This window comes from Pyxicephalus adspersus, chromosome 5 (assembly GCF_032062135.1).
Source record: "Pyxicephalus adspersus chromosome 5, UCB_Pads_2.0, whole genome shotgun sequence".
Classification (NCBI taxonomy): Eukaryota; Metazoa; Chordata; class Amphibia; order Anura; family Pyxicephalidae; genus Pyxicephalus; species Pyxicephalus adspersus.
In genome coordinates, this window is record NC_092862.1 from 3,600,216 (window position 1) to 3,613,221 (window position 13,006).

The 13,006-nt window shown below is 41.9% G+C and overlaps 1 protein-coding gene across 2 annotated transcripts in view; it reads left to right on the forward strand.

Annotated features, from left to right (window-relative positions):
• Positions 1-13,006, forward strand: part of TSNARE1 (t-SNARE domain containing 1) — a 138,068-nt gene that overhangs the window by 80,335 nt on the left and 44,727 nt on the right. For both annotated transcript variants that reach the window (XM_072410571.1, XM_072410572.1), the window contains 3 exons: positions 3,429-3,519; positions 6,106-6,180; positions 6,889-6,945. In XM_072410571.1, the coding sequence (XP_072266672.1) occupies positions 3,429-3,519; positions 6,106-6,180; positions 6,889-6,945 (223 nt within the window). The remainder of the gene's footprint in view (positions 1-3,428; positions 3,520-6,105; positions 6,181-6,888; positions 6,946-13,006) is intronic.

Sequence of the window (13,006 nt, forward strand, 5' to 3'; positions counted from 1 at the left end):
GACACTTTAAAAATTGGAAATTAAATATTGTGAACGTATGCTAACAAATCTGTGTTAGATTTTTGTTTTATTTACATTTGCAAATTGCTTTGTGCACAGCCTGTTAAGTTTCTTTCCTCAGCATTAGTAGGCGGTACTAAAGGCGGAACAGGAAGTGATGTAATTTTCCTGCACTGAAACAGGAAGTACATTTTTTTTTGGTAGGGTTATAGGGCGGCTCCATCATCCATCTCTTCTAATTTATAATTTTTTGTTGCTTGCTGCTGTTTATCAAATAAGAAGGTAAAGCTCAAGGCAGCATTATTGTAGCAATTATTGCACATCATGACTTTCTCTGCCCTTATGCATGCATAAATGTCGGAGCATAATAAAATTATGAGACAAAGGTGTAAAAAAACACCTGACCTCATCTGTGACACACAGCAGCGATAAAACCGAGAGGTCACAGGGAATCCTGGTGCCTACGGAACAGCTGAAAGGCAGAAATGCCCTCCCAACCATTCATATTCTTGTGAAATGGAGTGGTTGGGAACCATTTGGTGCACTCTATATTGCGGCGCAGTTCCAGAAGAGTGAAAGACACCAACAGGAGTCCATTAAGGCGGACGTTCCAGTTGTAGCAGCATGTGCTTTCTGCATTAAACCCTGCTCTCTCATAACTGGAACACTGTTTTAGAAGCTTGTGTGGCTACTGCCCTGAGAGTAAAATGAATCTCCCTCATTAACTCCTTTCTGCCAAACTGGACTATTGAGAAACAGATTATAAAGGCACCTCTACAAAAGCTGAGCCAATGCTGCTGAAACATTGATGGCTGTATATCTTGTTATCCTCGGAGGAAGTGGAATAGCGAAACGCGTCGGCATTTGAGAATCCCAAATCATGATGTTGAGATCATGAAAATGACTCAATTGCTATATGTGCCTGGTCAGCTGAATCTTGTATAGATCTAACATGTCACTAATAAATCATTTGTTTTATGCCAGAAAACTGCTTTCCTGAACCCATTATTATTTGGTGATCAAGAACCTCTTGCTTTCAGTTCCAAAAAATGACCCAGTTCTACAAAAGTCCATTTTGGCTGTACAGTTGCTTTTCCTCTGGAAAAAGAATCATCATGCTACCGTTTGTTTGCCTGTGATGCAGTTTGATGCTCCCGGGAGCACAGCAAGCAGATGTTATGCATTACAGAGTGACCAATTACAGAGGGGGGCACCAGGCAGGACCATGTCTCCCGGAGACATTGCAGGCTCAGGGCGGTGGACTGGTTGTGTCTCTGGACATAACCCGCCCACTCACTCATCATAGTCTCGGACCTGTTATGGGAGAGTGGGCAGGTTCTGGCATCATGACGTCACTCTGGGGGAAAGTTCCTTCCCCTTTGAGTAAAACATGGCTCCCCGCGCATGCATGGTCTGAAATTTATTCATTTAGTGGTCTGCGACCTGCAAAAGGTTGGGGACCACTGATCTAATATACAGCTATGGGGATACAGAACAGGAGTGCCTAGGCATTAGAAGTCTCTTGATATATAGCTATGAAGATAGAGAAAAAGAGTGGCATATGATGGGCATTGGTATCGGAAGGAATGTAAGACAAAAGATGGATTTCTAAGGGTCTTTCTGGGCACAATAAATTGCTCTCACAGTTCAGCACTACATCTTCACTTTTAGTGTTCAGTTTTAAAAAAGAAAAACACAAACTTAGGTCTGCATTCATTTCCTTTCTGAGTTTATTCTTTCCCAGGAGCCGCTCTTACACTTTAATCCAATGTTTCCAGAGAGGTTGCTGGGTGTTCCTTGAACCATGGGCTATTTGGACCTCCAAGGTCCGTTACCTGCCTAATTTGCAAGGGTGTAAGGGTGACATTCTTCCCAATGGCCAGCAATGTAAGAGGAATTCTTCCCACTGACCACCACACTAATATACTGTGAGCTGTAGATATAGAATTATAGCCGGGGTTCCCTGAGGACCTAAGCATTGTTTTCAGGTTTCCTCCATGATAAAAGGTTGAGAATAGCTGCTTTATTCTGTAAAACATTGTAGTAATGAACATGTGATTATGATTGTATAGAATGTTATACGGAATCGGGGCCGTTGATCTGTAAATGCTCCCTGGTGTGTTTTTCCTACCAGTTGTGCTGTTGCAGAGCGCTGACAGTTGTTCCACGTGGACAGTTTAACAGATTCCCATTTCGCCCATTGAGGCCGAAAGCCCTGTAAATATTGACTGCGTGGAGATGAATGTCACCACATAACTCATTGTTGGCCCTCTTTAACGCCACGGACGGTGCCCCAAGTGTCTCCTCGCCACACTCCTCTATAATTAACTGGTGTAGCCTGCAAGTGAAGTCACCCGGGGTGTACTAATAATTACAATAATGAAATGGCTTTTGCCTACTGTTTATTAAATGAGAGAAAGTTGCTGAACGATAGCAAATTCATCCTCTTATTTCTTTTTAAGAGCCTTCTCTGATGAAGCATAACTTAAGCAGTGTTTTGGGGATTCCACTGGCTCGCCTGTATTATGGAAATGTTTTATTACATTTATTCTATTTTTTTCAATTATTAGTCTATGTGTTGTGTCTAGGTTAGGTTACCACTGTATCTATTTGTAATGGGTCACATGACCACTGTGCCCGTCTGAATTAGGTCACATGACCAATGTACCTGTCTGCAATAGGTCACATGGCACCTGTACCTGTCTGCAATAGGTCACATGGCACCTATACCTGTATGCAATAGGTCACATGGCACCTGTACCTGCCTGCAATAGGTCACATGGCACCTGTACCTGCCTGCAATAGGTCACATGGCACCTGTACCTGCCTGCAATAGGTCACATGGCACCTGTACCTGTCTGCAATAAGTCACATGGCACCTGTGGTACCTGTCTGCAATAGGTAACATGGCACCTATCTGTATTAGGTAATATGCCACGCTGTACCTGTCAGTAATAGGTCACACGATCTCTGTTGCTGTCTGTAATAGGTCACATGACCCTTGTACCTGTCTGTAAAAAGTCACACGGCCGTTGCACTGGTCTATAATAGGTCACACATAGCCCATGTACCTGTCTGCAATAGGTCACATTTGGCCCTTGTACCTGTCTGTAATAGGTTACATGATCAGACCTGTTACTGGCCACTACTTACCTGTAACTGGTTTGCTAACAGACCAAATCAGCTTTTACTATGGCGTCACCTACTCGCTTCCATCAGGTAGTCACATTCTTGCACGAAGGTGATAATCAGTGACATCTGAGGCCAGCAAAGTATTGCTTCTATCAAACTAGGTCAGTTACAGATTATTGCATACGCTGAATATCTTTGCATCATGTTTTATCCTTTCGAATACATGGTGTATGATGTATAATCGTTTCCCTAAACTAAATTAATTTGCAATATATTATTTTTTTCTGTCTTTTCAGACATTTCACACAGCAGGAGACCAACAACACTATAACTACTAGCACCAAATCCATCCTCCAGCTATCGGAGATTGTGAGGGGCTCAACTCGGGTAAGTGGTTGTCTTCCTGATGATAGATTGTGTGTGTTGGGGGGTGGTAGGTGCTTACCTACCATTAATTGCACCTACTGCTAGGTGCACAGACTCTATTTCCTCAGTAAATTAGCTAAGTAATGTCAGTTTTCCTTGAAAGAAAATTTAAAAATTAGCAATTGGGTTGTACTTTGTTGCAAACAGACAGGAAAATAGAAAATACCTACCAGCTTATTTCTTACACAAAAAAAAATGTACAGCTCATCCTAAATACCGGGATGCACCGTTTATCCCAGCATCCCTCACGTGTGCAGGAGTTACATCATCCCAGCCTAGACAATCAAAATGGGCGAAGATTGCTACCAGGAAAAGTAAGATAAAAGATGGCAGTGCCGCTACAGATTGAGGATTAGTATTGCAGCAGGCTGTGTCCTGCTTCAATAAAATAAACTTATCTGCTAATCAAATTTTTGTAGTTTTAGATTTTTGTTCTGGGATTGGTTGGGATCAGGATTTTTCTTATTGCAGAATGGAGCAGGTGATCTCCCTTCTGCAATAATCTCTCCTATCTGCCTGATTGCTCCAGGTATCTGTCTCTGCATACCTGGAATTCCTGACTTCTCCTGCAGTTGCTGGGACTGAATGAATGAACTGTGCAGGAGTCATCCTGGCCCGGCTAAGCAAGATGCCCGAAGATCACATCTTGGAATCCAAGAAGGAGGAAGATGGCGGCATCCTGTGTCTTGACATGCTTAGTTCCACTTAAAATGACACCATTTTTGCAGTCCTAACCACTTCAAGTCTCGCCCCTGTGCACCCCTTATAGGCCAGAGCAATCTTTATAATTCTGGAATTGGCTATTTATTCAACAATCACTTTATCAGGACATTTACAAGCGTCAAATGTGTGTTTTTTATTGTCCTCAATCTAAAAACTTTTGTTAACTAGTCTTGCACAAATTTTATTTTTATGCCATTTTTAAGAAAAAAAATTTGAATACTAAAAATCACACTTTTTTTCTACTCAATCAGTGGTTAAAGAAATATAATTGTTAAACCAAATTTTAGTTTTTAAATTAATAAGTGATTTACTTGATAAAGGTTCAGCTGAGATAAAAATCAACATATATAGAGAAGTAGATAGAAGTAGAAGTAGAACTATAAGTTGCTAAAGTTATATATCATTCCAGATGCTTTCCAAAGCATAGTGTTGTCTCAGTTTCCGATGTGTTTCGCCCTATGGCTTCCTCAGGGGAAAATAATGACTGAATGGTAGGTTCTGAGAGATAGGGGTTAGTTTAAAAATCCCAACTTCGTGTACATTGGAATAGTAGATGAAACATGAATGAATGGTTGAAACAAAGACCGAGGTTAGAAAAGTTTTTGCAGTCTGATTGATAGTCCTGGAAGGTGGGTTCTTGTGTTGTTATTCAGAATATGCGACCAGAGAAATAAACCACGTGGGCAATCGCAGGGTATCCATATGAGCTAGAAGAGTTGTTTCCTCTCACATTCTTTCTAATGGTCGAGTACACACAGAGGCAATTTTGTCCTTCGCATAAAATGCACCCTGCGGTATTTGAACATTTAAAAAGCCCATAAACCTTCATAAATGACTGAAAACAGCCTAGGAATTTATGGGGATGTTTATTAGCATTTGTGGGTGTTATTGGAGCCAATTGATGTTTTCTCCTTTTCTATGCCACATGGCTTGATCCAGAAACCTCTTTATATAGAGTTCTATAATACTCATGCAAACACTGAATGGGAGTTTTTAGGCATTTTAATTTAATGTCTGTGTAAACACCTCAGGGGTCAAGGGGCAAAGCCATGGTATAATGATCAATATTCTCCAATCAGTTTTTCTTTTATTTGCCGGATGATGTGCACATCTAATAGTGTAGGCCTAGCATTAGGCAGATCGTTATGCTACGAGTATCTTCTGAAAGCCCTCACAGAAGTTGCCTTATCTTCTCCTATGCACAGCGCTGATAATGGCTCTTTTCTTCAGGCTAGTGTAGTGAAGGATGTTCAGGGAAACCGCCTGATAACAAAAGTGCCTGTGGGAGAGCAAGAAATGTAACGCTTTTGTTATTTTATAGATATATGAACACCACCTCTGCCGCTATAGAACCGGAATTGCTGTCTGGTAAAACCCAATAGATATTAAAAGAATAAATTGTGACCAAATGCAAAAGGTGGAAATACCATATAAGAGGTGTGGGGGGGGGGTAATCATATTGCACGCTTTACAATCACTGTCCCCCTTTAGGGATCGGGCATTCCTATTGTTCTTGGCAAAGGAGAGGGACAAGGTTTAAATGGTGATTATAAGGGGTCAGGGTGCTCTTCTATAGAGACATTGCCCCTTCCCTGCATAGGGCAGGTGACATCGACTCTTAACCATCCTGCCGTTACCTGAAGCTTTTTAGACCGAGCTCCCCTAAGAAAAGGTGGCAGCATCTTTCATTAGCCCCAGATTTTTCTAATCCCCTAGTTTGCGTTCTGTGGCTAAAATCTCTCTTCATTAGTACACATTTATTAGAGATCGACAAGATTTTGGTGTATTAATTTTTTTTCCTTTTTTTAATTTCTGCTGTTACAGCAAGACCGTCTTCAGCTGGACAGAATAAAGAGTCAGCTGTCAGATTCCATCCAGCACTATGGCACCGTGCAAAAGGTGAGCAAGACCAGATACGTCCATACAGAATGCAGAATGCCTATACAATGCAATGTGTATACAAGTGTGACCAAATTCACATAAAATACTCCCTTTAATTTTTTTTAAGCTGGGTGGGAAGAGCTTTAGACAGGTTGCTGCCCCTGTATTGTGGCTTCTGAAATGTGCCGTGTGGTGCACCCAGCTAAAAGGAGATGGAGAGAACATGTGTGCACATGTGACTATTCCTAATTTTAATTCTCTTCTGATTTGTCACAAATTCCACAACTTTCTTGAAAGCCAAAAACCCTTGCGGAATTTTCTCTGCAGCTGACAGGTTCTCTTGAACTTTATGCCATTGATAGAGTCATTTAGTCAGTTGTTGCCCTTTATCCCCCGGATTTTCACCTTTCAGTAGTTCTAGCTGGTGAAAGTCACTCGGCATTGTGTTCCCAAACATTTAAGATATGAATTTGCATAGAAATTGTGTTGGTTTTTCATCTTGTTTACGGGGACATAGACGGCCCCCGGCACCAGAGATATATACGAGTGGAAAACGTTTAAATATATTTGAAACTTTTTAAACATTTAACACTTCCTCCCACTTGCTTCAATTTGAATAATGCCTTGTGCTCAGGAAGCGGCTTTCCCGCAGACATTTCTTAGCGCTATCGTGTCATGGAATAGCAGCGGGAATATAAATGACGGAATCTTTTTCTCACCCCACAGAAAATAGCAGATAAGTCGAAATCATTGCTCAGCGGCGGACAGAAAAATCTCAAACAAGTAAGTGCAGTCTGTTATCACATGAAGCTTGAAGATGTTGTTTATGCTGTATGTTGCTGAAGACCTGTCACCACCTGCAATTTGCACTCATATAATAGCAATTTCCAGCAATGAAAAAGGGCTTTTGATATGTGTCTTCAAATGTTAATATTCTTATATTTTGTCTTCCCTGGTTTTATCCTTTCACCATCACCTATACTTAAAGGGGACCTATCACCAACATTTACATTAAAGGGTTGATAACACTTTTATATAAAGTAAAATCGTTGAATCTCCTCCCCTCTGTCTTTACTGCTGCGATGGTAAAGACTGAATGGGAGTGCAGAGCCTCCCCTGATACCCACATCACATGTCCCTGGAGGCTTCTAGCTGCTCCTTCTGCACATGCCTCCTCTCAGAAGGGGCTTTTTCCTGCAATGGGAATAAAATGCTGATCTCACATGTGCATCTGCACAGTGTGAGATTGGGTGACGTACCCAGAAGATGGACAAAAATGGGGGCATCTGGTGCTTCCTCCATGCTGGGACAAAGGCGGATTACAGGACAGCACAGAGCCCAATCGAGGAAAGCTCTGGAGGGTTTGGGAGCTCTGTGGAAGTAAAGGTTAAGTCAGATTTTTTTTAAAAATGTTACTTGTAATTACCTAGCCTTTTTTTTTTTTTTGACTTGTGATATTATTACTGGGTCTGCTGTTCCTAAAAATAAGACTGCATCTTGACTCGGTATTCCTCCTAAGAATGGTCAGCTCTTATGCAAGCCATGACCTGGCTCTTGGTAAGAATTATGCAAATATTAAAGTTAGTGCATCTCTACTATATTAGCAGCTCCAGAAGAGTCTGCATTTATATGCCAGACACATTTGTATGCAGGATGTCCCATGTAACACCAACACACTGTTCCTTCCAGAAATGTTTTAAGCTGGGTGAGAAGAAGCTGTAGGCGGGTGGTGGCCCCTGTATTGTTACCCAACTTTTCAGTAACCACCCAATACCCGGTGGTAATTGAAAAGTGCAAAGTGGCGCTCTCAGCTAAAAGAGGCTGGGGAGAACACATGGGCTGCTGAGCCTCCAAGACTGAAAGAACCGAAATCCATTCATGAAAGAGGCAGGGCCTAAAACTATCAGGTTGGGAAAGGAGGCGTTAGATTGGTGCTGTACGTCCTCCAATAACAAAAGGAGGCTGCTTCTATCAGACTTCCTGCAACTTCTAAAGTTACAAGAAGACCCGCCCCTTCCTAGGACAAAGCCCCATTATGGGCTTAGAGCCAGCCTGGAAAGTCATGTAAAGCCAATGAGCAGACTAGGCACTTTTTAGGCCATTGCAGGTTTATCAGGACATCCAGACATCAGCATCATTTCCTGGCTGTTTTAGACAGGAACCAGAGGGGTACATCATCTGCTAAACCCCCATGCCCTTTGGTGGGTCAATTCTGCAACCTACTGGAACTTTTCTGGCATCTAAGGAGGCCAGGCCCACCAAGATCCAGCCTGAATTCCCTGCCACTGTTTGAAAGACAGCAAAACTACGTATTCTTGGTCCCAGTCTCATAGGGAATTTTCAGCCTTCCTGAACCCCATTCACACCTTTGATTTTATTTTTTACAATTCATTGAAGTTCACCCTTTCTGTATATATTACTGCCCCCCCACTCCTCTGTAAAAAATCAGATTCAGCAGGGTATTTGCTTTTCTCCTAGAAGGTCTACATCCTCTCATCAAATGATCCTTCGCTATGGCTATCTGAAGGTAGTGCAGAACCAGGGAACCATTGAGAAGATAAAAGAAGCCGTAACTCTAGGGAGGTGATATATTAATAAAAAGAAGAGATATTTTTTAATCCAATTGCACTGCAACGATATTTCCACCCTTCCCCAGAGACATCAGAAGTTGCTGGCCCAGGTCGGCTGCTTCCTATGCAAAGCCCCTTTAAATGACTGCAAAAATATTGGCAGCCCTGCATTGTAGCAGCCTCTGCTGGATGGGTTTGCCCAGCTTTTGGCCATTCCGTAGCTTATCTTCCATTTTCAGTTTTGTTGCCGTTAAGCTACCTTATTCTGCTCATTGTGTTTGTTGGTTTCCGTTCCATAGACGTAAGCCGCTTTGTCTGTGTTCTTGTAGCCGTCCCCAAGTGCTCCACCTCCTCCTCCTATCTCCTGTTCAATGTTGGTACATAAGGAGAAGCTCTGAGTTCCGAGGGTAGATCTGAAATATAATTGTAAGTGCTTTTCATTTCAGAGGTGAAAGAATTTGTTCTGTTTTTAAAGTGTATGTCAATGAAAAAAAAACATTCAGTATATCTCTGCAACAGATGCACATATTCCCTTTGCTTCATCCCTTTATAGATGATTGCAAAAAAAAAAAAACATATTGTTCTGCCAGAAATGTACTCGGCTTCTAATTTCTTGTTGTAGGATAAATGGTGTCAGCCCAGCCTACTTGTCTTTTGCTAAAGTACAGAATTCCACTCACTCTTCCCATTACTGAGAGATTCCTTGTTCAATAGTCTTAGACACAAAGGATTGCAGCTCGGCACATGGTAATACTTCATTTCATTTTTTTTTTTTTTTGTTTTAATTCAAAAGTAAAAGCACCTAAATGTTATCTGGTATTAGTCTTTTGCAGTTAATGTACAGCAAAGCTCAGACTGGGTGTGCTGCCCTGTTGGCGCTCTGTAGTGAGGAGCTGACAGATTAAGTGCGTTTGGGTATTACGAAGCAGCTGCAAAGAATTGCAAACCATTTTGTGGGTAAACTCTCTTACTATTTAATAATAGTGCCTTCACGTGAATGAGTCAGGGAGAGTTTAAAAGGGGGGCTAAAGTGGCTGAACCGTCCTATAAACTTCTGTTTTAGCCCTTAAGTAAGCCTAGCTTACCCTAGGGAAAAGCCTTTGTGCAACCCTAGCTTACCCTAGCAGCAAGCCCTCACCCATCCCCAGCTTAACCTGGCAGAAAGCCCTTATCCAACACTAGCAGAAAGCTCTTATCCAACCCTAGCTTACCCTAGCAGAAAGCCCTTATCCAACCCTAGCAGAAATCTCTTATCCAACCCTAGCTTACCCTAATAGAAAGCCCTTATTCAACCCTAGCTTACACTAGCAGCAAGGCTTCACCCAACCCTAGCTTAACCTAGCAGAAAGCCCTCACCCGACCTTGGCTTAACCTAGCAGAAAGCCCTCATCCAACCCTAGCAGAAAGCCCTCATCCAACCCTAGCAGAAAGCCCTCATCCAAACCTAGCTTACCCTAGCAGAAAGCTCTTATCCAACCCTAGCTTACTCTAGCTGAAAGCCCTTACCCAACCCTAGCTTACCCTATCAGCAAGCCCTCACCCAACCCTAGAATACCTAGCAGAAAGCTCCTATCCAACCCTAGCTTACCCTAGCCTTATCCAGCCCAAGCTAACCCCAGGGGCAAACCCTTACCTATCCTTAGCATACCCTTGGGGAAAGCCCTTACCCAACCCAAGCTTACCCTAGGGAAAATCCCCTACCCTAGTTGAAAACCTGTAACCAACCCTAGCTTTACCTAGTGGAAAGCCCTTATTCAACCAAAAATGACCCTAGGAGCAAATCCTTACCCAGATAGCCCTTGCCTAACTCAAGCTGACCCTAGGGACAAGCTTTTACACAGTTCTAGCTACCCAACTCTAGCTTAACCTAAGTGCAAAACCTTGGCTTACCCCAGTAGCAAGCTTTACTCAAATGAATGAGAGGATGTTAGCCAAAAATATTTCTATTTTGGATAGAAGTTGGAAAAATTAGAAAAAGTTTTTAGAGCTATCTAGGACACCATTAGAAAGTTACCCTCACTTACTGTCCTTGTGACAGTATTATTGTTTGTGCTCCATTGTTAAGATTTCTGCTGGTAAAACATTGTGAGCAGGACAAGAACTGAGGGTAAATATGTCTAACAGAGTCTCAAATAGCTGTAATTACCTGACAGGTGAGCTAACCCTTCTCCACTCTATATAAACTTGCAAACCAGATCTTTATAAGTAAAGGGGTAATTCTTTCCAACAATACAAAAAAAAAAGTAATGGCAGGTTCTCAATGAGGTTCTTAATCAGCCTAGTCAGGGCTAAAATCACATGATCTCTGACTACCAAAATACAATTTTTCATGAGTTTTATTACATTTTAAAACTCCCTTTTTGGAGAAGTGTCCATCTGTCACTTTATATCGTTATTGTAGCTACAGGTTCCTCTGTAAATAGCAGGTTCATTTCTTCACACTGCAAAGATCTCTCAGAGCCTCATTGACTTCTGCCTTGTATGTGCTACGATTCTACGTCCGCCATGACAGTGCACGGGATTGTGGAGTCGTTATTTGGAGGAGTCCTGTCAATGTGTATACAAGCTTCCAGCTGTGATAAACCCATTGTTGTGAGAGGACGGATGGAAAATCTTATCCAACGTGTCACCTTGCGGAGAGAAAGTCACTGCGTTGGAGAGATTTCATCATTTGAAGACTTTGGAGCCATCGGACAGGAGACAAAAGGAGCTGACATGGAATCCGGCTTGATGAGCGTGTTGGTAATCTGATTAAGGCGACAGCTCTGCCTGACACTTTCCGACCTTGAGATATATTAATAAGGATTGCGGGCAATGTGCGGAAAAACATAAGGATTCCTTTCTGAGCCAAGCGGGAGCTTGATGTGTGCAATGTCATGTCCTGTGATTTCCACTTGTCTGTGGTTGCTTCTGCTTTGTGAAACTCTGGAGAAATAATGAAGGGAAGTTACCGGTGACAGGAGAAACGTAATGACATGCAAAAAAGTCAACTTTTGTATGCAAAAAAGCACTGACTTCAAATTGAGCCAATCAGACTCTAGCTACAGAGTTTGGTCTATGCAATTTGCATACAAGAGTCAAATTTTCTGCATGTTAGTGTCATCTCTACTGGAGACAATCTATTGGGGATACTCCATGTCTGGATGGAATTCAGGAGCCAGGTCACCAATAGCAGAAGCATTTAAAGACTTTCAGAGGTTCCATCTCCTAAACTTATTGTACATCCTGTCATTTGCACATGCAGATGCTACACCCATGATTGCAGCCATTCATAAGATGAACTAAGTGGATAATAAAAGCAGGTATCCAGCCACTCAAAAAAATACCAGTCCCTGGTGATCCTGAGATGAAGCTTCTTGCTCAAACACTTTCTTTTATAGGGCGACACCACTTTGTCTCCTACTGTGGTCCTTTGTTGTCATAAAAGCTTCCAGTGTGGACTGCAAGTGACCATTTTCAACACAAATTTTACAGGCACGGTCTATTTGTTGCTGACGTTGGGGAAACCTGTCCTAAAAAGAGCCTTGTTGATTTTTCTTGAATGTATATAAGCAGAAAGTGGCAGCTGGAAGTTAAATGAGAACAACCAACAGGAGATGTAGCAAAGGAAAAATATACATGTGACATAAAATCTTATATGAAAAAGGTTATGATGCCCGGTGCTTTAGCAAAGTCATTGGAGTTCGCATGTACATTCTCATAACTGAAGTCGAAGGTTGCTTTAAAGGCTCCAGGAAAAGTGCTTTAGGTTTGATGAAACCTTTGAAAAGTCTTGCTGTACAAACATTTTTTATTTTTTTTTGTATGAGAAACCAAAGCTCAGGTGTACAAGGCATAAAAGCAAAGCACAACCTGATCTCCACCAGCTCTTCATTACCCCAGGCAGAAATATTATATATTAAGTGCTTCCTTGTTTATTTTTATATTCCCTTCACTGGACCTGATTTATTAAAGCTCTCCAAGGCTGGAGACGATACATGTTCATCTTTGAAGCTGGGTAATCCAGCAAACCTGGAATGCTTTTCTTAAAGTCATTTGCTATTTGTTAGCAAATGTTTTGACCAGATCCTTTCTAGGTTTGCTGGATCATCCAGCTTCACTAATGAAAGTGTATTTTCTCCAGCCTTGAAGAGCTTTACTAAATCAGGCCCACTGTGTGAAGCTAGGTGTCCAGACGCTCAATGAACATAGAATAAAAGTATTTGAAATTCAAAGCTGTAATGATTGCAGTATCCAGGTCCTGTCACTTTCACCTACGCAACATCTCCAAAATC